This window comes from Thermobia domestica, chromosome 4, assembly GCF_964235325.1.
Source record: "Thermobia domestica chromosome 4, izTheDome1.hap1.1, whole genome shotgun sequence".
Lineage (NCBI taxonomy): Eukaryota > Metazoa > Arthropoda > Insecta > Zygentoma > Lepismatidae > Thermobia > Thermobia domestica.
Window position 1 is genome coordinate 279,983,828 of NC_137457.1, and position 26,709 is coordinate 280,010,536.

Sequence of the window (26,709 nt, forward strand, 5' to 3'; positions counted from 1 at the left end):
CACACACACAAAACCACACGCTCCCATATTATAGCAGCCATTTTCTGCTCTTTCCTGGCAACACTTGCTTCCTCCCCCAACACCCACCCGGTAGTTTGCCGCGTATATGTGAAGTATCCCGCTTGGCTATACACGGCGATTTGCCGCGCCGAATTCTAGCAGGGAGATCCGGCTGTTTTTGCTCGCCGGATAAATGTCCGGCGACCGTCGCACATATGTGAAGAACTTCATTTCTTGCAATGTCTTTCTACCTCGTCCGGCAATTCGCCGGAAACGATTCCGGCAAATCGCCGGATAATGTGAAAGGCACATAAGATCATTGGTGGAAAGTTATTTTTACTGAAATCTGATTGGTTGACTTTTACCTCGAGCTTTAAATTATGAACTTGAAATCTGATAGGTAAGCTTAACAATTTCACACTTTGAATCTTAAGAGTTGTAGTTATGACTCATAGTCTAACGGCAATATTTCAACACATGATACCTGATATGCAACAACGCCTCGAACTTTAGTCACAATTAACTGTTTAAGGTGCTGCAATCTGATTGGTTAATTACTGACAAATTTATTGTTGACGCAATCTGATTGGCTTATCACTATTTTACATGCAATCTAATTGGTTGATGACTTTCAAATCGTTGCTATATACAGTTTTAAACGTTTTCCTTAACATTTCTCGATTACTGTTTAAATATTATTTGAAATGCGTAATTAAAAAAATCTTGCTTTAGTTCGAAAGTTTTGGTTTAAATTTTTAAGTTTGAACATTTTCATTCAACTCTTTTTGCACTCACTGATAAATATGATCAAAGGATTGAAAACCTTTTATTTGTTAATCGAATAGTTTAATTTAAATTTGAAAAGTTTTTGTTTCAAAATTTTGTTTGAAACGTTTTAAAGTTTGATCAAACGTCGATGAAGCGATCTGACCCAATTCAGATCAAACTTGGTTCCATGGGGGTTAACAGGTTATCCTGTTGACCCCCTACATAATTACGTGTATTATGTCAATACGCGTGGAGATCAAAAGATAATTTTCGGTGATCAAACGCGATCAAACGATGAAGAAACGATCTGACCCAATTCCGATCAAATTTGGTTCCATGGGGGGAAGGGAGGCTAACAGGTTAACCTGTTGCCCCTACATAATTACTTGTATTACGTCAATAGGCGTGAGGATCAAATGAAATTATTGACGATCAAACGACGATGAAACGATCTGACCAATACTGATGAAATTTTGGTCCATGGGGGAGCTAAGAGGTTAACCTGTTAGATCCTACACAATTACTTGTATTACGTCAATACGCGTGGCGATCAAACGATAATTGTTGGTGATCAAACAATCTGGTTCAATTCGCATCAAATTTGCTTACAGGGGGGGGGGGATAAAAGGTCACCAGTGATTTCAGAGGGTGAGCAAGCAGGAAAATTCCCTAACCGGAGTTACGATCGGTTTCTGGGTTATGGTCGTGTTCAGTGTGGTTTTCCAGTATATTCAGTCCCTCTTTTATCCCAGGTGTAGGCCTGTTCTAACAGTTATTCCTATTTTCACAGTACATCTAGAGCAAACTCCTACATTATTTAAACTTTTTCGATATATTTTTACTTGAGCGTAAGCAGATTTGACATACGTGAAGCTTCTCTTCTTACTGAGAGCTATAATTCTAGTTGCATGTACTTTTATTAATATTGTATTAATATATTGACTACACAAACTTCTCAATCTGACTTATAACACTCATCTTCCATTTGTTTTGTGAATAGAGGCAGCAGTCACATTTTAAGGAAATACTAAATTATATGAACATGCATAACTGCCATAAATAACTCTTCGTCGTTTCTGACAGACAAGCGCACTGTTTGCTATTAGCTACACTGCTATGGCGTATTTTACATATTCCCGTTTTAGTATTGTCTAAAACCGGGACGGAGTTTAATACATGTAACAGAATTAGGGTTAGTTTCATAGAGAACATGAAGCTTCTAGTGGATACTTGACACTTTAGGCTCTATTTAGGTTACATAATAGATAAATAAATTTTTACATCAAACATTTTAAAATATATGTATATTTATTTTACTCCAAAAATGTATAATACAGATATACAATAAATCATAGAAAACAAAGTAAAATTCTGCAAATTCTAATGTAAACAAAAGATAATCTGTAAGAAAAAATCTAGGTTTAACAATTTATTCACGAGACTCTTATTTACTCTGAATCACATGCCACGAGCACCAGGATTAATTTTCTCAATGACTTTGGCGTTTTAGTTGATTCCACTAATGATGATACCATATACCGGTAATTTATGTAATTATACCCAAGAAATAGTACAGGAAATATAAAATATTAAATATTAAAATAGTGGTTCACAAACTATACATTGTGAAAATTTCCCGTGTAAAGATTAATATGATGCTTACTTTACATGGAATGATATAAAAGACGAGTGTAGAAGGGAACATTGACTTAGTCCAAGAATTTTAGGCCAAAAAGTCGAATCGACATAACAAATTAGAAGGAGATAGAGACTTGGTATTTTTGTATACTAGCTCATGCTAATGAAAATACTAAAAGTTCCCTAGAATCCAACTTGTGCTTCTCCCGCCATCTTGGAAAATAGCGGTCAAATTTATGCTTTTTGGGAATTACTTAAAAACCGTTACAGACATCAAAAAATTCCAAGAGACAAAAAGTATTCTTCATAAAAAACAATCATTGTTATATATAACATTTTTCTGTAGGATGAAAAATAAAAAAGTTGCACAAGATTGAAGATCACAAATTTTGAACGTTATTGAGGATATGCAAAATTCAAATAGATTTTTATAGTAGAATTGTTATAATTATAAAATAATTTTTCCTTAGCATGATAATTTAGTCTTTCAGAGGTATCAAATACTATTTCCAGTGATAAATTCTCATAATTTATTCCCTGACACTGTCCACACATCGCTGAGTAGAACAATCCTGAATGTACACACTTGCATCTTTTTGTAACTAACATAATATCGTTTCAGGATTTCGAAAAGCTTACAACATAAGGTTACTTTTTCATGAAGCAGACTGACAGATTTTGGTCTGGAATTTTAACATAGATGTGTATTGAACAGATTTTAATGCCTAGCTTTAACACTTGGTGAACTTAAACATACACATAGCCGATGAATCACAGATTCTACTCTTCAGAGATGGGTTTCATCAACTCCAACCTGTACTGAAATAGCTGGAGCGTTAACGGGTTTCACTGAAATTAATGTAAGAAGTATACGTCATATCACAGAATTGGGAAAAATCTCGTCAGTTAAGAGATTCCAAAGACTTCCTGCCATTTGAAGCTGGTTATGAGAACATAACCCATTTGTTCAATCCACAGAACACTTGGTGAATCTTTCAAATGGGCTGGTAGCAGACTTATCAATTACTTGCGATAAGGCACTGAAAATTGGGACAAACACAAGGAAATCACTTGTACGGAGTAACTTTTGCGATGTCCGTATCCCACAGAAGAAGAAAATTGTTCCTTTACTAAAACTGACATTAGATACAATAAAAATGAGCCATGAGACTGTTATATTGAAATTCCCATGTACTCATCCATCATATTCATTCACTTCCATTTATAACTCCAGTCCGACACGCTGGCATGTAATTTGTCACAACTCGATTTAAGTGTTGTTTGGCACCGAATTTTCATTGTGGATTCATGAGATCTCGTTATCGTGAAGATCAGTTGCGGATCCAGGGGGACGATCGGGGCGATTCCCCCCCTCCTCAGAAGAGGAAACTTTCTTATTTTATATATATAAATAAAACCCATGCCAGAGTTTGAAGCTCTTAAAACTAGCTCTAAGTAGCAGTATGACAACCCACCTCCCCCCCATAAGTCGGCCCTGGATCCGCCCCTGGTGAAGATAAACACATAACTCATGTAACAGCTGAGGATTGCCAGATCTCGTCATATATATCGTCGTCCGAGATTCAATACTGCATAAGTAACATTTCACCAATTTTACAGGAGAGACAAAAAACTGTTTAAAAACTAGCTACAGCCTCATTATAACCAATATTACTTTTAAGGGAATAACAGAGCTATCTGTCGTGATATATATGTACTACTTAAGCAGATTGTGTACCATCCTGTACTGATTCTAATGGTATCAAAAACTCAAATTCGTCAAAATTGGAGATACTAAAGTGCTGCCAAAATGTCTTGAGCCGTGGCAAAAATGTGAACTAAAGCTCACCCTCGACACACCCACGCGTTGAGCCAATAAGGGTTCAGATGTTGCTAAGCGAGAGAGCCTCAGCGAAAGGGAGTGGAATTCCTTCAGCCGATAGCAGCGCTCGGAACGGAAGATTAGGTGTCAAGTCAATGTGGTACATTTATAGAATTAAATCTCAGACGACGATATCTTTATAAGCATATAGTATTCATGCATTGTATTCACAGTAATTGTTATATTGTTGTATTCATCAGTAATTGTTTATTACAAAAATATTAATAGCAGTGTCTGTGAACAATAAACTTTATATCTAAATTCAAAGTGATTATGTTTGTGACTCTTAATCTCTTGAACCACCAGACCGATCTCAATAAAACTTTTGACGTAGATGCAGTTCTGACTTGGGAGTGTTTTGAGCTATTCACTTTGACGGTAGAACTTAGGGGTGGTGGAGGAAGGGGAATTATAAAAAAAATAAATAAAACTTAATAACTCTTGAACCAAACCACTAATCTCGATCTAGATAATAATTCGGACATAATTTGCATCACTGGCATATAAATATATAGATAATAACTGCATCTCTGACTTCCGAAGTATTTGTTCTGGGAATGCACAAAATATTTCCGCTTAACCGCTACCACAATCAGATTCATCGAAGAAATCCACCTTTATCTTTTTTTTTTTTTTTTTTAATAGGAAAGAATTGCCTTAATCTCAACGTTAGATGACTTTTTATAACTCTCCTTATGTATTTAGACCATATTCCTTTTACATCATCAGAGTTCCATCTTAAGAACTTCATCTTTCGACTGCAGAATCCAACTCCTTACATTTATATCGTCTAAAATTTCCGTCCAAACATTCAAGAATATTAATGGTTCAAACTTGGAAAAATAATTAATCAGTCCGTTTACTTCTGTTATCCTATCATAAGATAAACTGCATTGACTTTGTGTATTTTGTAAAGATTTCATTACTTCTGGTAGTTTTTCTGTTATAGGCTTTCACTGCCCGAATTTATGCACAGTCTATTTTGTTTCAGAAAGACTGTAAAAGGATCACTCATCAGTGTATTTTAATAATCTCTATGGTCTTGAAAATAGCCAAGTGAAAATACGAAAGTAACTAAATTATTGTATTATAAATGGACTAAACTCTATTCTTATTATCGAAGGGCATTTGAAATATCGTTAAAAATAGAGTATGTATATTTGAATCTACTTTTGTTTAATCTCTTGACAAGCTATGAAAAATTAAAATAATAATAATACAGTAGAGGGTCGATTATCCGAACGTCGGTCAACCGAACGACCGCTTAACCGAACTGTGTACTCGCTTGCACCTGTTACTCTCCCACCCTACCGTCCATCATCCCCCTCAGTCCCAAACCAAGTTTCCCACAGTAGTCGCCGCACTGAGCCACCGCTGGCGGAACATTGCTTCTAATGGGGCCTTCTTAAGGCGCTGCTGACCGGCCAAGCCGCCAGTCGCTGTGTTTCAACAATCAGCACACTTCTGTCGGTTTGGCACTGGCTGTAGAAGTACGGTCCAGTACAGTACAGTTCGATTATCCGAACAAACCAGTTTTCCGAAACATCCATGTCCCCCAATTACTTCGGATAATCGACGCTCTACTGTAATAATATTTTTTATCCGCCCAAAGCTCTGGATCTTTGACATATGTCAAGATTGCTCTACCCCCCTTATCTTAGGTCCTGATATATATATGCGATGTCTAGATTCAATGTTGGTTATGCACATTGGCGGATCCAGGACGGACTTCTGGGAGGGGGCGGTAGGTCGTAATACTGCTAGTTAGAGCTACTTTTAAGAGCTCTCGGATGAGTTTAATTTATATATAAAACAAGAAAGTTCCTTCTTCTGGGGGGGGGGGGGCGATCGCGACGGAGCCGCTCCTGGTTATACATTCAAACACACACAAACTGTACGTTATATTAATTTAGAAATGCATTTGGTGGGCTTCGAAGCACATAAATGATTACCTGGAGTGCTTGAACTCAATTAATCCTTAACTAGTGTAGTACGGGTCAGATCGCTGTTACGAGTAAGACTTTGCATGTATATTTTTCGTTGGGGCACGGGTTAGTATATTTTCCTAAAATTTATATTGTACTTTGCTATTGAATAAATACACACAAATGGCGCGAAAGGTGCAAATAAATATTAAAAAAATGTTTTCACACTGTTCGTCTTTTATACTTAGTATGCTTACCTTTAAAAATGTTTGGGTCATTTTGACCCTACCACACCAGTTGCGTAGCAGATACCCACCACACTAGTTAAAGGTTAAAGAAGCTTAACTATGGCGTTAATAGCTGATAGCACAGTAATCCGATAACGGCTTGGTACAGTTTATGTGTATGGCAAAGTTTATAAATGTAATGTTTTGATTGTTATAATATAATAATCCCGTAACGTTTAGTTTATGAGTCGATTTTGTGTCAATCTTAACGATTACGAGAAAAAAAGTAAATCAGCAATAAAATACCGTAGCAAATATCATCAATGTCGAGTTGTGACAAACGATACCGTGACAAACCGCACGCAATCCTGACATCACACTCACCAACTTCACGCTCGCGTTGCATGTCGAGCATCACGTTCACTTTATAAGATTGAGGTCGAATGAGCATGCATACCGAGCTCGTGAACGCCAATCTAATGATTTCGGGTACCTATGGATCTCACGACCTTAAATAGACCTTTGTATTTTACTAGTAGAAGGAACATTTGAAGGACACTACAAATCAGTAACTTTTCTTCAACAATCTTATTAAATAGAGCTCGATGTCACAGTGCTCTATTAGCACTACATGTTCTGGCTTTGAACACATGGATAAGTTACGATACATTAAGGATGCCGTAAACCAAAAAATGTTTGCGAACCACTACATTACACAATAGAATGAAATACGTATAATGTTTCAAACAGTATTAAGAGCAGTAAGGAAATTCAACCAAGAAAATATCTTCTGACACTTGTTATAATTCTCTTTAGTACATTAATGCATTATCATGAGCCTTTGCAATCACATTTATATTCGATTCTAGTGGAGACTCACAACAGCACAGCAATCACCATGTCAACAACACCGTATGACGTCAACGCTTAAATTGTCCATGCAAATGAGAGTTGCAATATCCATGCTTTATTTTGCATCAATGGTTCTAGTTTTTCAGGATTTTAAAATACAAACATTTTTATTCATATGGCAATCGATATGCCTATATATATTAAATATATATATATACAGTACATAAATTGTGATTTTTTTCTTGAACTTTGTCTTCCACATTCACACAACTTTCTTGCCTAGTTTCTTTGTTGTTTCGTATTTATTTCCTAAAAAAACGTGGACGAAAAAAACAAATGAAAGAATAGCACTTTTCATTTACATATATAAAATACATAGTTACTAAATATTATTTCATTTAAAAATTAAAAAAGAAAAAAATGCTTTGGTTGAAGCGCTTAGATGTTGATTAGCTTTTAATTTAATAACACCCATATAGTATTCATGCATTAAAACACATGAATATAAATACAACTAACGTAAGTCTATGGCCTATGGAACCCAGAGTTCCAATGGCGCGTTCTCAAAAACTCTCCACTGACTTCTATCCTTAGCTAACTGCATCCACTTTCTACTTTGTATTCCTCTCTCTACGAGATCTATCTTAATAGTGTCCTCCTATCTGCGCCTAGGTGTTCCTAATGATCGTTTTCCGATTGGACTTCTAGTTAAAACTTTGAAAGCGTTCCTATTTTCTTCCATTCTAGCTATATGACCTGCCCACCTGAACCTCCTAGACTTGATAACCCTAACAATGTTTGGTAAATCGTGCAAATTATGTAGTTCCTCGTTATGAAGTTTCCGCCATTTCCCATTCCCGTTCCTCTTGGGTCCGAATATTCGTCTCAGGATCTTGTTCTCAAATACTTACAGTCTACGTACTTCACTCAGAGTAAGCGACCATGTTTCTCAACCATATAGAACAAAAGACATGATGGTTTTATACATTTTAAGCTTCAAATTCCTCGACACAATTCGCGACAACAAAAGGTTTTGAATTAAATAATAATGAATAAAAATAATGATATGGGTTTGGTCTGTTAACATTAATTCTAAATATTTGAAAGTAGCTACTTTGTCGAAACTATAAATACAACATGAATAAAAACAATAGATTGATTCAAAAGTTTAATTGTAATATTAAAATTTCGATTTGAAACTGGCTGATTAATATTTATTTATAGATATGTTTGCTGTACGCCATATTCAAAGCAAGTCGTGCCTGTCTTGACCCCGTATTTGCAATGTTAAAGTAAATGTATAAAATACTTCAAAATAACTGGGTGAGACCTAGATTTAATCTATATATAAATAATTTTTATAGACAATAACTTATTACTATTCTCTTTCCAGCCTTAGAAAAAAAGTAGATCTAAACAAATCCACCTGACTACCAGTGGGTCGATGACCAGTGATTGGTTGTTGGACTCACTGCACTAGTATCCTACCGCAATATAATCCCTACTAAAATAATAATTTCAAATAAAGATATCTGAATTTATCCTACATTTTGTGATAATAAGCGCAATATGTATAATATTTAACAACAGATGTTGCTTTATTTCAACCTCACCCGTATCTGGACATACAATATTTACTGCACATGCGTATGTATTCACACGCCTTCCCCACTCATTTAAAATTATTGTAGAATGGAGAGTTTCATGGCGACGATGTGTGACAATAATCCATTTTGTCTCGTGTTATAAAAGACAAAAGAGGATAACAGGAATAGAGACAATCTCGTTTATATAAGGATTTAAGAAATATATATATATATATATATATATATATATATATATATATATCCAATTTAAGAAAATATATATCACCAACATAGCATAGTCAGTGTCAGTCCGTTGATTATTTACCAGCAAGCTGTAGCCTTATAGTCTAGAAATTGTGCGACGACAGTAAGCTGTCGACCTTGCTGTTCACGTCTCTGGCTGCCGAAGCACGTGTGAACCGCAAAGTAATACATTTCGCTTTGTTTACGTCTACTTTGTTCTAAGGCTGGAGAGACTAAAGCGAAGAACTACTGTTATTAACTTTATAGAGATCTATCGATAAAACAGAGAGTGGGTTCTAACAATCGAAGTATCTTTTATAAAAAATAGTGAATTTAAGCTTAGATGAGTAAATTTAAATGTAGAAAAAGAGGTGATATACCAACGCTTGGATATATTTTCTATTGCGCTTTTTGAATTAATTTGATTATGATGAACCTAATGACACTATTTATTAACATGTCCATCCATGGGATCATGAGAAAAATAATATCAAATTTTAGATGTAAATAAATATAAATATCTTTATTTTCAGGTTGTTTTTCTCCTGACTCCATGTACGGGTATCTTTTAAAATACTGGATTAAGTTTCCTGAAATTAGAAGTTTAAAAAAAAACACAATTAAAATATTTCTAAGCGTGGGCACCTTTTATCACTTCCATTAGCGTTAGTTCTCTTATTACATTTTTATGACTGAATTATTGCTATTATCATAGTTTACTTATAGCTATTTCACTTACGCCATATTGTGAAGTTAATTTTTTCTCCAACTAGATACAAAATAATTGCAAAAGTTGCTCCTAATTCCATTATTCCAAATTGCTCTATGAAAGACAAGTTATATAGGAGTGGGTAAGGCCATTCCTTGAGAACAGAATATGCTAAGCATATCCTTAAAACAAAACAAAAAAAAAAAAAAAAAAGAAAATATTTTAATCAGTAAGTTTTAGTAGAAAAAAAAAAGAACAAAGAAACTAGAAAATTACACTGAAATCTATCTATTTTAGCCACTTTTGAAAATTGTTCAGCTTATAGAAAATAAGTATATTTGGATAAAGAAACTATTAAGCCTGGTAGAAAAATATACACCATCAAATATTATATCAAATGTTTCAGCAAAGTGGAATTTGAACGTGTACGATACCAAGTTGTATGCAATTTTTGGGTTGGTCACAACATTTGATACAACTGTTCTAAAATAAAACATGTTCTGTTCCTATCTAACATTGCATCAAAGAAAACAAACGAAAATCACTGTGCGATGGCGCTAAACGTGGACAGGGGAAACAATAGAAATGCTTATTAATGACTACAAGCAACATACTGTTTTGTATAACTGTAAACTTAAAGGCTATTACAAGTGGCTATTACTAAACTTAAAGAAGTTTTGGAAGAAATTATAACGGAAGTTAGGCTGGCAAGACCAGAGACTACAGGATGGTAGCATCACACATTTCACATGCACGGCTCATATTGCTAATTGGTTATTTATTTTAAGATTTACAATTTTAAATAGCTTACTTTTAAATAACTGCCTCAAGCGAGTACCGCGTTGCACTCTATACTTACCAACAAATGTAACAATTGAATGAAGAAATGTAAACAAATGCGCAACAAAATTAAGTTCTGTATTTGATCGTTTATTGTGCATGTAAAAGTTTTAGACAACTTATTTGACCAAATGACTATCAAAGATAAGTTTGATACAACATTTGATGGAAAACTATGACCATGTATAACAGGCTTAAAGAGATCGTAATTCTGTACATATTTCTAATGTACTAATTAATTATTACCCAATAACTTATTAACAATGAGGAACTAGTGTTACTAACTGTATTTTGTAAATATGTTAAATAAACATTACTTCCACAATACAAAACATTGCATGTAAGACATACCTAAGGTTGTTATTTGTATACTAGGATGTAAATGTAATTTCAATATGGTGCTGTTCACTTAGGCAAGGCTATGGTAAATTTTGTATTGATTATTTCATTTTTTCCACTTATGACAATAGATGGAGATAAGATCGTCATTACAAGGAACATCTAGTAGGGAAACACCAAATAGGGCCATTGGTTATGGATTTACAGACAGGTGTTTTACATGTTTAATCCTTTAATGAGTGTGATCACTAGGGATATTATTCTGTTATTTGTTCTCTTCCTTTTGGTTTTTGTTATAACACGAATTAGCTTGTCAATTGTCTTAAAGAACGTGCCACTAGTAAAAAGTGTCTACGCTTGAACAAATTTCAAATTATACTGTTTAAACTAATTTAAGAATACTGATCCCATGCATGTGCGCCGGCTGCGTGGGTGCACCGGGGCTCCGGCACTCACACAAATAATCTTGTGGGTTCCTGTAAGTTCCACAAAATTTTTATTTTGGACCCGGGTTTAAACCCGTTTCTCTTGTGTTCAAGTCAGCCGTGTTACCGACTGAGCTAGGGCAGCCCCAACTTATTCTTATAGTACCGGTATATTTTACTTTATCACAGCACAGTCCTTTATGAAAGTGTTCATAAAAGATTTTAAACAAAAATAAATCAATCAAATAACGAGACTTCCCCGAAAACATATACCACGTCCGCCATTGATATGCACCCACATAAATTTTGGAAAGTCGGCGCTCTTGATCCCATGAAACTATTTTTAAATACATTCGTTCATGGGACCACGAGAAAAATGGCCCCAAAGATTGTATCTTTGAAGTATTGTTAATACCTACAGTAAAAGCGCTCATGCTTCGAAATATTTTATGATTTGAATATTCTGAATCCAATGGAACTTTTTACAAACATATCCGTTAATGGAGTCACAAGAGAAATTATCTCAAAGCTGGGACATTTATATTTAAGTGTATTCCAAATTTGAGATAAAATTTCCATGCACCCCATAGTCGAATATGTTTAAAGCTTATTCCATTGGATTAATGCTCAAAAATTAATAAAAATTCATTAGAAGTGTCCAAGAGTGGACACTTTTCCTTTCGGCACAAACAATACTTCAAATATCCCAACTTTGAGGTATTTTTTTCTTGTCACACCAAGGATAGACCTATATTTTAAAATAGATTCATTGAATTCAGTATTTTCAAAGTAGCTCAAAAACCTCAGTTCCAGCTTTATAAAAGCATGAGCACTTTTTACTAGTGGCATGATCTTTACTTCTTTCCTGTAAGTTCCTCAGACGGTAGAAGCTTCCAACAAGTGATGAAAACAGAAGACACATATAACTCAATTAGTCCGTCTAGACAAGATTAATAAGTATCTAGCAACGTATAAAAGTGTGAATTTAAAGGCATATCTTTGTACACTCCCCGATAACATACAAAAGAGCAATACGAGTGAACAATACCATCGCTTCCTGCAAGCATGCAATGAATTTTTTTTTTTTTTAACCTTTCCTCCTGCAAGGTTCATTGATAATCCAAAACAGTACATGATGCTCTGTAATGATTTCCAAATATTTAAAATGATCATTGTACTGGCGAATGTTTAGGTGTCCGACATACAAAGATGAATTTCATATGAACACCATAGGACATATAGCATATTCCGTCAATATGACCAAGTACCAAAATACATAGGCCTAATTGGCTTATTTTTCATTGTGTTCATTTTATAACTACAGGATAAGTCAAAGGTCCCTTACCACCCTTTGTAAAATGAAAGCGAGCGTAGATAGCCGGGATTGGTAATTGCAGGAACATATTAGACCGAGGAGGAATCTTTATGGTGCGTGTTAGGTGAACGGTCAGTATCTGAAGTTGATGGAGCAGTAGGTTATTTCTTTACGTTTCCAACTTCTGTTCTAAAAATATATATTAAGTGATATGATACGTCCATGAACACCCGGATGGTATAGCCTCGGTGCGATTTCTTTGTATGTTTTTCTCTTCTTCCTCCAAAAAACCAAGTTTTATATGCTCAAAGACAGACAGACAGGCGCATATATATATATATATATATATATATATATATATATATATATATATATATATATATATATATATATATATATATATATGTATGTATGTATGTATGTGTGTGTGTGTGTGTGTGAGAGAGAGAGAGAGAGAGAGAGAGACTTGGGGCAATATAGTAGACCTATATGCAATATACAGGGTGGGCCATTTTAATCAATCCACAGAAATATCTGAAAAATGATAAAACATAGAAGAAATGTTTGAAGTACACGTTATATATTGCTAAGGGGGAAAACCAATTCCGCCAATATACCCCTCCTCGTAAATGGGGGTAACGGGGGTAACTTTGAAATGTCAAATGGGAACATGGGTCGAGTAATACCTCGTTCGAAAGGTCTTGGAAAACTAAGTAACGCTGTACCAAAAGATTCATATGGAGCAGCAGTTTCAAGATGACCGCCATGATATGGTTCGGAAACTCCAGTACCCGTAGTATGAAAACCATGGAAGGTAAATGAATGGAACAAAATTGAAATACGTAAATATCATAGGACATATCGAATGGTGTGGTCCCTGTGATCCCAGTGGCCTCCCGGAAGGGGTCTTGTGGGCTAAATCAAACATCTTGCAGGAGAAAACGATTGAGATGAAATGGCAGTGTTCTCAAAAGGCCGCCGAAACATAGTATCCGTGTCAGAGAAAAGATTTAGTACCCGTAGTATGAAAGCGATTGGAGATAAATCAACAGAAGAAAAACTGGAGTAGGTAACTGACGTAAGACACATCGAGAGGTGTTGTCGGGGTGACTCCAAGGGCCAACTGAAGGGTATCCGGGGCCAACTTGAAAATTTTAAATAGCAACTTGAAGCGAGTAACATCACGTTACATAGACAAATGAATATTAAATAGCTTCTGTAAGAATATTTTCGACATGAGACACCGTTTTCAAAATGATCGCAAGACATGGTGACTGTGTCTAAGAAAACTTCTAGTGCCCATAGTATGAATACGGTTAGATATAAAAGAAAATAACGAAAATTAAATAGGAAAATCACGGAGGCGTTCCATGGCTCGAGAATGATACAACAGAGATAAAAATGTTAGAGTAAAATTTCCATAATATATATAGAGAAATCCAAGTCCTGCAATATAATCTCTCCCTGAGCTCTGTATGTGAGTGGGGTGGAAAGTAACTGTGAAAGTTCAAATCAGAACTCTACTTTAATTCGCAAATTAAGGCTATGCTACAAATAGGTATGATGTGGTTGAAACATTTGTTTGTAAGGATGACGCTGTAGTGACTAAAAAAGGTGAAATTTTATTTGAATGGTAACGCATATCTGTATGGCTGAGTATGATTTGATGCGAAAACAGAAGGAACGATATACGAAAGAAGTTGTCGAATAATGCAGTTGCTGGAACTTATAAACGTGTGAATTTGCTAATCTCTGTCGCCACAGAAACTTTTATGCAATGCGTGCTGGTTATTCGGAAAGCATTTCGGAGATATACGTACACACCGTTTCGTCCCTCAAGCTCACAAGATGACAAGTGTTAATAGTTAATCAAAATGTAAATGTGGCCATCAGCATTAATTCAATGCACCAATTCTCTATCCATGAAGTCTGCCTTCCAAACAGCATTGGGTAGGTCAAGCGTATGCCCGAACCGTTGTCCGGTCGGACATTGAAATTTTGAAGTTAGCCCACAAGACCCCTTCAGGAAGGCCACTGGGATCACAGGGATCACATCATTTGATATGCCCGATGATATTTACGTATTTCAATTTTGTTCCATTCATTTACCTTCCATGGTTTTCATACTACGGGTACTGGAGCTTCCGAACCATATCATGGCGGTCATCATGAAACTGGTGCTCCATATGAAAGATCTTTTGGTACAGCGTTACTTAGTTTTCCAAGACCTTTCGAACGAGGTATTACTCGACCCATGTTCCCATTTGACATTTCAAAGTTACCCCCGTTATCCCCATTTACGGGGGGCGAGGAAGGGTATATTGGCGGAATTGGTTTTCCCCCTTAGCAATATATAACGTGTACTTCAAACATTTCTTCTATGTTTTATCATTTTTCAGATATTTCTGTGGATTGATTAAAATGGCCCACCCTGTGTATGCAAGTTAGTTGGAAACCTGGGGTCCCGCAATAGTGTTCCTAATCAAGCCCTGCACCTTCTAAATTCATTAGATTACCTTTTTCCCTTACTTTGAAACAAGAAAGCTTTAAAGTTTTAAGTATATGACTTTCGTCAAGAACAGTCTCTACTTTTAATTATAAGTTTGAAGACATATTGTCCTGCTAAAATACATTAAATATGATAATTTCTTAATTAGTTCTTATGCAGTAGTAATAAAGTTCGGTCGGACACATGTTCTTATCTTTTTATTATTATTGTTAGACATACCCACGCACAATATTACCTACTCACCAACCAGTACGCATTTCTTGGTAAAATTGTCAGTACGAACTTTTAATTTGTTGTACTCGAAGATAGTTTCTATCTATAGCTATAACGACTACAGGTAATCTAGGACTGGAATCCAGGGCTGGATTCACGACGGGCTCCTGGCGAGGTGGGCAGTGAAGGGTTTCTCCGATGATCTAAAGCTGCCGCAATATGGTGTCGCTAGGGGGAGGAGCAAACGACACTTCGTCCTGTGCTGACGCAGAGATTTCTTTGAATTTAGTAGAGGTGTCTTCCTCATCACCTTAGTAATAATAAAAACTAACTTCTACACACAAGAGTAACATTAAAAAAAATGGGTCAATTATTTATGCACATATGAAATATATACCACATATTACAAAGGGCGTTATTACTGGAATGTAAAAGAAATCCACCAAACTAATTTCGTGCAAATAACTAACTCAATCTTTTATGTAAATCTTATATACAGCGTGGTAGGTAACTTCACCGATAAACTTTGGGAGGTGAATACTTATATGAAATGAAAGAAAAAAGTTCTAATAAACATGGGACGAAAAACGTCTCCTTTCAGAGTTATGAACCGCCGAAAATTCGAAAATTCACGTTTCGAAACGCTCTGCCTTAGAAACTACAGGACCGATCCCAAGCGGTTTAAGGAATTACAAAGGAACTAGTATGCGAACTATCTAAATATCTATGTTTTACCATCCTCCGTTATCGGCGAAACGAACTGTAAAAAGGAAATTGAGGTATAGGGATACTCCTTTAAGTTGAGGCATAACATTTTACAGTAATTAGAATTCTGGCTGGTATCGCCAAACTTGCAACCAGCCAATCCTGGCTGTGTAAAGCCAAACTTGAAACGTCATAATTTTACGTTACCTTAAAACCCTGAACTGGGGTGCCAAACTTGAGACATACCTAGGCTGGGTCGTCAACTTGAGACGTAAAGTTAAATCCTGGCTATGAAAGCCAACTTGATGAGTGCGAGTTCGATTCTATAGCTGGGTAGCTAAACTTGAAACGGTCCTGTGCTGGATCGCTAAACTCGTAACGACCTTAGCATCTCGTGGCTGGAAAACCACCGTATGTCGAACAAGTTGCACCAGTTACTTATACCTTTATTCGTAGCTAACGTTAGGGAAAGAAAAGTAAAAAGAAATTAAAGAAAGGGAGGAAGAAAAAAATCAAGTGGGTCGCCAATATGATCCCCTTCTTAATTACAATTATAGGCCAGTGAGCACAACACTAACTCCAGACTCTTGCACACTAATTGTATTGCTGGTATCATGAGAAGGAAAAATAAATCATTTCAGAACAACACCATATACCTTGCAAATCATGTTTATTTAACTCTCTTGCAAACAGCGTATAATATTGAAAATGGCATTAAAATTTACGATTATGGACAGCTAAACTTAATTGTCAGAAAAAAAAGTCATATGTATCCAGTCTTTAAAGATTCCAGAAAACTTCTCGCGCCAACACAACTAAAAGATGAGTAACAACAATGTTTAAATATTACCCTTCTTAATAACAGTAGAAAAGTTGTTTACATTCCTCGACCAAGTATTGAGACAAAATCTTTAGTAGGCTGCATCACAGCGAGTGGAGGAAGATTACAAATTACATTACTGTTTACAAAACATCTCACCACAGAGGGAGTAAGTATGTGGCTGTGTCGACTAAACTTCCTCCCTAAAGACATAACGTTTCCACTATTTTCCGCAACCAACTGTTAAGAGGGCACTTCCCTCGACATAACTTACAATTCAACAGCGGCGGTAATAATAATACATACTGCAGAAACATTTATAGGAAGTACAAGACCAACCAGTAAATCAGACTACCTCTGACACTATCACATCTAGGTGTGAGTACTATCGCAATGCCCACCATCTTCGACGCGTCCGGCTGAACTAGTACATAGTTTATGATTAGAAATAAGAGACGGAAACAACTTGAGGATTTGTATAGATCTTTCTTGCGGGGCGACTTAATACTTAAAATATGAACTATATATCGTAGTAACCAATACGGAGTGCCCACTACTGGACAAATATAAGCTAGCTGTCGCTAATCAAACTTTAACTGTTCAAACATAGTACTTATAAAATAGACAATACGGAGTGCCCACTACTGAACGAACATGAGCTAGATGGTAGCGAGTGATACATTATACATCTACGCAACTCGGAAAATGATTTCATTTAAAGCAAGAGAGAAATGGTGTTGATATCAGACTATCCCATCGGCGTATGATTCGACTTACTGGATAGAGACTCACTTCTGTCTACTCAAACATGTTACGAACAAAATTTACTTGAAACAACATTATGGACATTGTAGAATCAATATGCGTATATTGCGTAAACTCACTGAGTAGCAAGTGATTAATAAATCACGTATTATCTTTACTTTATAGAATAACTCAAAATAATAGAATAAACACACGACATTGATAATAATACACGAAACATTATGAACGGAGACAAACACTTGAACGAACTATATGAACTGTAGAGGAGATCCTTTACAATTTCCAGAACGAAATTACTCCTTCCATAGATCGAGATAGAGATAATAAAGACAGAGTTACCTGGAACGGTGACTAAAGCTCACCCAACCTTTCGACGCTTACTGGTGGACAATACCTGCATCACAAGCCAGTTTAAAGAGCTCAGCTTCGGACAGCATCTTCGGGGCGGCGACCAGTCTCCAATGACCTCTCAGACAGCTCGACACGTAGTAATCGCAAATTCTAGCCACAGGTACAGATTGACCAAATGGTGACCTTCTTCTTCGTTAGTAGCAACTAGGGATACTTCATCAACGTTCACCAGATAGACACAGTTTTGCCGTATTAGTCGTTGTAGCACCTATACTCACAACGACGACCACGGACGAAGATTTCACTGAGTGATAAGCTTGGGTCCCACAGAAGCAGGTGGAGTCAGTCGGCAAAATAACAAAGGATTAAGTCCCCAATTAGGGAAAGGAAGACGAGGAGTCGCTACGGAGAGTATCCACGTTGATGACGTTGTAGGAAAATATATATAGATATATTCCAGAAAGAGATAGCAGACCGGATCAAAACTTAATCCAAGAGATGGTTCTCAGTGTAAATACCATATTTCCACTTACGACACACGAACTGTTAGTGAGTAGCAAACCGATCCCAACAGTAACCGGAGTAGGCACAACTTGAATGTCTGCAGGCAACTTATTATAGTTCATTACACATTACGCTGACTTTCTTATCACTGTTCGGTCATAGCATCTCTTATCGAAGAACTTATAATAGAAAACCAATCATCTTACAGCATGATATGCAGTAAATCCATATTTAAAGACAGAGCGTAGCACCAACCCTTCTCCATCTTCACCATATTTTTCGGTTCGAAGAGCTAAGACAAAGGAGAGCGCGCTTACAAATCCCGCTCGTTCTCTGATTGGCCGCTCCCTTTTGCGCAACAGAGCGTAAAACTAAAGCGACAATGCTAATAATAATAATAATAATAATAATATATATATATATCTGAATGGAAGTAAAAAATACATTAGTATTTATATACGTACGTTCATAACAAATTTCTCAATTTAAACGAAACACAAAATTTCAAATTATTTCAAGCAGTCAACGCCATCTACCGAGAGTGAGAGATATCCGCTCGACGCGAGCCATAGACATACAAAGAAAAAGTAGCATATTTAGATTACACATACTAGTCCAATTGTCGACCATCTTGAATCCTTCACGAAGGTCGAGAATTGAGAAAATATAAAAGAAAAGAACATTAACTAAGAGCTGATTAAATATCTCTACAAAATAATCTCTTTGAGAAAATGTAACGCTCAAAGAGGAACGTTACAAGGTACTAATAACGCGTTCGTTTCGCCGATAACGGAGGATGGTAAAATATGGATATTTAGATAGTTCGCATACTAGTTCCTGTGTAATTCCTTAAACCGCTTGTTATAGGTCCTATAGTTTCTAAGACTGGGCGTTTCGAAACATGATTTTTCGAATTTTCGGCGGTTCATAACTCTGAAATAAGACGTTTTCCGACCTATGTTTATAAGAACTTTTTTCTTTCATTTTCATATAAGGAATCACCTCCCAAAGTTTGTCGGTGGAGTTACCCACCACCCTGTATATATCTCCTTATATGTTAATAATTATAAGAAACAATATGTTGAAATCAACACTTTTTAAACCTCATCACCGTTATCACTCTTATAATTTGCACTACGAGATAAGACGAGAGTTTCTTCGAATCTCATGAGCAACACTAGTTCACCCAAGTCTTAGGTCTTAAACACTATTTTAGTGCTAAATGATCCGTATGTAAAACCTATAAATTGATAAAAATAATTGTACGATTAGAATGAAGAGCATTTATGAACGTTTAAAGATACTCAAATCATAATGTATTTCAATAATAAATATGGTTTAAATGTTGTTAGATTATACCCTTCTTACACCTCTGGTGACAGAAGGATTCTGAGAACTTCTAGATAAGGGAATACATTTTGTACATAAATTTACAGATCGAGACGAGAAGTGAGTCGACGAGAATCAAGACAATAAAGAAGTTTCCGAGAATTGAGACGAGACCTATAAAATTTATGAAACGAGATGATAAACCTTATTTCTCGTCTCGTCTCATGATCAGCACTAGTTTGCACCTAAAGATGTAAAGAAAACTCTATTCAAATTTTTCTGAACATATTCATAGTAATATTAAGCGTGGAGTAGTCAATGATTTGTTCCATTTTAGGTGATCCGTAGTAAGTTATACGATGGTATGTTTAGTTTTCTTTGTTTAGGACGTATGTTAGGGAAATAATTCAGCAAATAGGCTTGAAAATTGAAGATCTGATCCTCGCGAGGCAGGGCCTCGTGAGGGCTTCCTCACTCTCAATTAAACTCGCCCTCAATGATATGAGGGCGAGGGCGAGCGAGGGCAATGGACAACTCCTTTCGATAGGGCGAGGGTGATGGACAACTTCTTTCGCGAGGGCAAGGACAAGTTTCCAGCACGAAGGCGAGGGCGGACGAGGGCGAGAGCTAACTGACACTACGAGGGCGAAGGACAATTCCCTTCGCGAGGGCGAGGGTGAGTGAGGTCGGAGTAAAATGAACATCTATGTTTATTAGTAGTAAATGGCACAAGCCCTAAAAGATATGGGCATTGTGCCTTTTAGGACTCGTGGCTGTTGCATCCACATGATTTAGTTTCAAAATTTGCTATCACCATACAGAACCGTGACAGTGCAATAGTTGCCACGTAGCCAATTGCGAAGGTAATAGCTATATTAGTAATACTAAAATTATTATTATTATTCTGTTTCCGTATAAAGTAACTCTCTTCATTGTAAGAATGAATTATGGCAGCTTTTTCTACAGAAGTAAAGGAAGAGAGAGACAGACGGACAGAGAGCTTACCTGATATTGTGGTCACAGTCATACTTACCAAATAATGTAACTTTGAGTATACAAGAGATTTCCAGTTATTCCCTTGGTCCTACTAGGATAACGATGAAACACAAATAGTTGCTCCAATATAGTAAAAATGACTATATAAGAATGCATAATGTGGTTATACCAAAATGGAATATAATTATCGAAAACTTTCGGGTAAATGAGTTCTCTATCAATTGCATAGAGGATCCAAAATAAAGAGGATATTACCTAATAGGAAAAAACAAAATACATCTTAATGATTCGGGAAAAATTAATATGTCAATTCACTTAAAATATGATGTTCATAGTTCTAGTTAAGTTCTGGGAATCTAGTTTCAGAGGCACAGGAATAGGAACACAGGAGAACATTGTATCTTCTTTAAAATTTTGATTAATGGGCAACTGTACTTTCTTAACACTTATAGCACGGAGTATGAAATCATTTTTGTGGTCTATTACACGTTACCCGTACAGCATACGTTGATAGTATTTTGTGTCCGTGCACGCTGCCCGTACAACGTACGTTTTGCATTTAAAATGCAATATAACGGTCGTACACGTATCCGACACGGCATTTGTCTCTATTGCATTGAAGAGAAGTGTTTCCTTAGCCATACCGCCAACATATGTCAGCATTAGTACTATTCAATGTTCCTTTTTTCTAGTTGAACTCGACGTCTGCATTTTGATAAAATGGCTTCCACACACAGCCATGATTATGTGAATGCTGAGCATATATTATAGATGTGCTTGGTGATTTATCAGGATCTAACGTAAGTGACATTGATTTAGAAGGAGACGAAGATTAAGACTTTCAGTTAGGATGAAGTGGCGGAAAAACCGACAGTAGTTCTGGGTCGAATGATGATAATTCCGTGTTGCTGGATGATGACACGTGCAAGTTCAACACATAGGAATATTAAGAAAGTGACAGAAGGTGGTCTTCTCGTGATGACCAACCGTGATTGCCTGTTTTTGAAGAAACTGTAGGTTTTTACGCTGCTCTTGATCCTTCATATACTCCGTTAGATTGTATTTCTATTTTCTTTGGAGCAGATATGTTCAGACACGTAAAATTGAAAACGAATCATTATGCTGCTGATAAAATTGAGTTGCTGCGCCGTCAAGAAAAGTTGAAACCACGTTCTATGTGGCACAAATGGGTTACAGTGAAATAACTAATTCTAATGAGGACATTTTGCTTCATACTAGCGAGAAGAAAACTATATATATATATATATATATCGCCCAAATATTATTATATAATTTCTAACAATACGGTACATTTCAGCATATCTGGAAATTTTTTTGGTACTAAGATTATATTTGTATGTTTTGGCTAATAAAATACCATAAATAAACATTTTTGTAAAACTATTTATAGCTTCGAGAAGGTAAAGGTACATTCTTTCAAACACTATTACAAACATTTTCATGTATTGAAAGAACCAAGAGAACATATGAAGCTAAAAACATACACATACACACACACACACACACAAAAAAAAAAAACCTTCGTCTCCACAGTCATAACATAACATTGAATGCCCGTCCTAGGGGCAAAAATACGAACAACGTACGGCGTACGGGCATAGTGCCATAAGTGTTAATCTTGTCTATTACATCACAAAGATTACTACTCATCAAATGTAGCCATCAACTACTGTAGCACTTATTTACACACAACAAAGAATTGAAGCCGTGACTTCCATAATCACATAAGTCCAACTGAACGGATATTGAGAAAATCAATAAAAACGGATTGTATCTTGGAAATTTGAACTTGGAGATCGGATTTTTTCACACTTACACTTTGCTGAATAACAAATATTACTAAGTATTAAAATACGAGTATTACAAGTAATTTTTCTAATGAAACTCGTGAGCTAATGAAACTCAACACGTCAGTAACATGCGGAAGATACGAGAAATTGTGTTGTTTTAAATGTCAAACGAGAGAACTCAGACTAACTCGTATAGTGCCAGAAAGTGGAATTTTGCTGTTATGAAACGCGCGGCTTCAATTCTAGAATGGTTTAAAGGTTGTAATGTGATTAATGTACAATTTAGGATCCTTCCACGAGTAAACCATAAATTTGATTTAAACCACTCACTGAGCAAAATAATACGTTTATTGTACAAATTATGAAGGTGTAACAGTTTCACCAACTATCCTCTTTGGCTTTATTAGACACTATGAACAAATAATGACAGATTGAATATAAGAGATAGCGAAAAAAAATCATGAATTCTAATTGGTTACTATAGGCTACTACAGCCAATCCCTTTACAGGGGGAAGGGGAATAGCGACTTTTGTTACTGTATTTATTTATTTATTTATTTATTTATTTATTTATTGTGTGATGTAAGGGGATTTAAGAATAGAGAGAATTAGCTGGGTCGAGCGGGAAACGAATAAGATTTTACAAATAGTTGGGGAGAAAAGAACGATTTTTAGATATTTTTAAGAAGAAAAAGAGAAAGTGGTTGGGACATTGGCTAAGAAGGGAAACTGTATCATGAGAGACGTGCTAGAGGATATGGTGGCAGGAAAAAAGGGAGGGGGCGAAGGAGACTTCAATTAATGGACGATATAGAAACAGAAAAGTCGTACATGAAGACGAACAGGTTTGCGGAAGACCGTGGAGCATGGAAGATTCACAGTTGCGGCAAGTGACCTACAAATAATGGTAGTATACCTATGATGATGATATTGACGATAAACATGGTCTTCCACAGTGGAAGGATAAAGGGGGCAGTGGCGGATTTTCGAAGGTGTTCAGTTCTCGGAAGTACATGTCAAATATATAATTTGTTTTCACATCCTATAGTCCTTAATATATTTATATTAACTAGAGGAGACCGGGGCTTGTTGTGACAGGGGCAGGTTGTGACAGTTATGTTTCTATTAAAAGTGCAAACAATATACACGATTTGGCGACGCTGATTGACGCCTACAGTCACGAATTCACAGCCTATTGTTTCCCATCAGTATGAGTCGCGCCAAGCCAGAGCAAAGAAGAATGTTGGTTTTGTGGCGGTCTTGATCTATTTTTCAAGGTAAGTTTGATTTCTGTTTTCTTCAATATAAAATAGTTGGAAATATTAATGTTTTTTTTTTCTAAAAACTAAAGCAACTATAATACGCATGTAAACGGTTTTGTTTCTTGGTAAAGTAAAACTGAAATACTGAATTGCCAATAAAAGCAAAAAATACCCATTGGGGTTAGTTGTGACAAACTGCTAGAGGTAAATCGTGACAAATATCACAACTGACCCCGCAGAAAACCAGACAATGGAAGTTTATTGTCTAATTAATTTTATTAATTTTACATAAGAGCTATTATTAATGTTTTGTTAGGAAATGGATACGTTATTAGTATTGGGAAGAAATTTCCGATTTCTAACGCATAAAATCATTAGCACACTGCTGATTGTATATGCATCAATGTTTGCAGATTTAAACTGGTTTCTTTTGCATATGTCTCTTGTGGATGAGTGTACTCAAGGGATCCCGGGTTCGATTCCCGGTGGAGACACAAATGGTTCGGATCCCACCTTAGTTGTAGATCCCTCCTTAGGACGTCATCACCGTCCCATGGAAATGAAAGGCAAACCGCCATGAGTTCACCATGCCCAGATACTTTGAATCAAAGATTGACCTTTGGACAGAACACCACATTATCATTAACAATAACATCCTTGTGCATGTAATTTGCAGCAATTTGAATTTGCATTTTAATGCTTGCTTCAATCTTTCTCGTTGCAGATGGTACGAATATATAAGAGAAAGAGAAAGGTCAGATACCAATTGAAGTGCACATAGATGCAGCACGAGCATACCACGAAAACCAGGGATATTCAAGACAAGTGCAGCATAATATGAGGTTAATAGACAGCCACTGTACAGAGTCCACAAGAAGCAGTTTGTTGCAGGTAATTAGAACCTAGGACTCAGCTTAATTTGCATGGAGAAGAGATTCGACCGACTTAGATTTCATGGTAAAGGTCCTACTGGAAGTATTGCAGGAAATAATCCATCAGGTTGGATGACAGGAGACATGTTTGTGCAATTCATGGAGCATTTTGTCAAACATACAGGCAGATCTCTTCAACATCGTGTCCTTTTGCTGTTTGATAACCATGAATCTCATATCTCAGTGCAGGTAATCAATTATGCCAAGAAAAATGGTGTTATTCTTCTGTCATTCCCACCTGACACGTCCCATAAGCTGCAACCCCTGGACAGAGGAGTATATTCTTCATTTAAAAAGTTAGTTGCAAATGGAATGGATGCATGGATGGAAAACAATCGTGGGTGTGCATTTAGTATTTATGACATTCCGATTATTGTAAAAACGACATTTCCTCTTAGTGTAAACCCATCTAATATTCCTAATGCATTCAGAATAACTGGTATATATCCCATTAATAGAGACATTTTTACAGATGATGAATTTTTGGAACCGCAGGTAATTGATCGTTACATTGAAGATGATGACCACATTATAAAGTTAGCACTAGGACGTACTTCGCTAACACATCACTCAAGTTCAACAACATCCTCATCCTCAACGAACTTTTCAGGTCATAATGAAGAACAAGAACCAACTAACATTACACAAGAAGTAAATTCAGAACTCTCAGATTTACCTGTGAGGAAACAAACCAGCCTTATCCAGCAACAAACCATAAAGAATCTGAAACCTTATCGAATGTTGTCAATAGACCTTCTACAGGTAAAGAAAAACCACAACTGTCGTCTATGCAAGTAATGTCTTAAGACGAAACGTCCAGAAATGTCAGTAACCCTTATCATGTTAGTCCCAGCGCCCTTCGTCCGTTACCAAAAGCTATACCCAGGGAAACTAAACGAGGAAGGAAGAAGCGAGTGTCCGCTGTACTCACTGATACTCCAGTTAAAGAAGTATTAGAAGCAGATGCAGGAGCAAGACATGAAAAGTCTCTGAAGAAAGCTATAAGCCGTAATATTCTGAATAGCTCTATGAAAAAAGGGGATGAACATTTCAAAACGTAAAAATGATAGTGAAGATGATTGTTTTTGTCTTGTGAGTCTGGAACCATTTTCTAACCAAACCCAGAGAATCGTGGTTCAATGTGTTGACTGTAATCAGTGGTTACACCAAGCGTGCACAGAAGGTAATCTTATTTATTTATGCCACAATTGCAACTCGGACGTTGATAGGGGGGTCTATGTGGTCTAGGTTTGCATCATAAGTCATTTCTGAAAGAAATTGTGATTCTATTATAAAACTGAGTATTAGGAAGGAAGTATTGTTGGCGATTTAACTGTGTACGATAACGATAATTTAGAAAGAGTATTCACATGAGAAATTGAAAGTAGTTTCTTTATGTATGCAAAATATTTTTTCTTAGGAAACATTACTTTTGCGTTATGTTTAGCACAACTTATATTAAAATTACAATGGCGAAATCGGACACATTTCTTTCTGTCACAACTTACCCGATCAAAGTCACAACCTGCCCCACCAAGGGGCATGTTATGACAAAACATTTGTGTTTGTTTTATCTATTGTACTGTTCTTATAATGAAAAATACAGATGCAGAAAAAATTATGAAAGTAGTCTAATATCCAAACTTTGAGACAAAATTTTCTGACATTTAATAAAAATGAAATCCTAGAAAAAATAAAAACTTATTTTTGTCACAACAAGCCCCGGTCTCATCTACTATAGTACTAATAGTTTATTTACTGTA

At 36.1% G+C, this 26,709-nt stretch overlaps 1 protein-coding gene across 1 annotated transcript in view; it reads right to left on the reverse strand.

Moving 5' to 3' along the window:
• Positions 1 to 2,057: 2,057 nt before the first annotated feature.
• LOC145684102 (androgen-induced gene 1 protein-like) overlaps positions 2,058 to 26,709 on the reverse strand; it is a 40,578-nt gene continuing 15,926 nt past the window's right edge. Inside the window, exons 3-5 of the mRNA XM_081755992.1 lie at positions 20,979 to 21,196; positions 9,861 to 10,012; positions 2,058 to 7,601 (exon numbers count right to left, since the gene is read on the reverse strand). Of these exons, the coding sequence (XP_081612118.1) occupies positions 7,555 to 7,601; positions 9,861 to 10,012; positions 20,979 to 21,196 (417 nt within the window). The 3' untranslated portion in view covers positions 2,058 to 7,554. The remainder of the gene's footprint in view (positions 7,602 to 9,860; positions 10,013 to 20,978; positions 21,197 to 26,709) is intronic.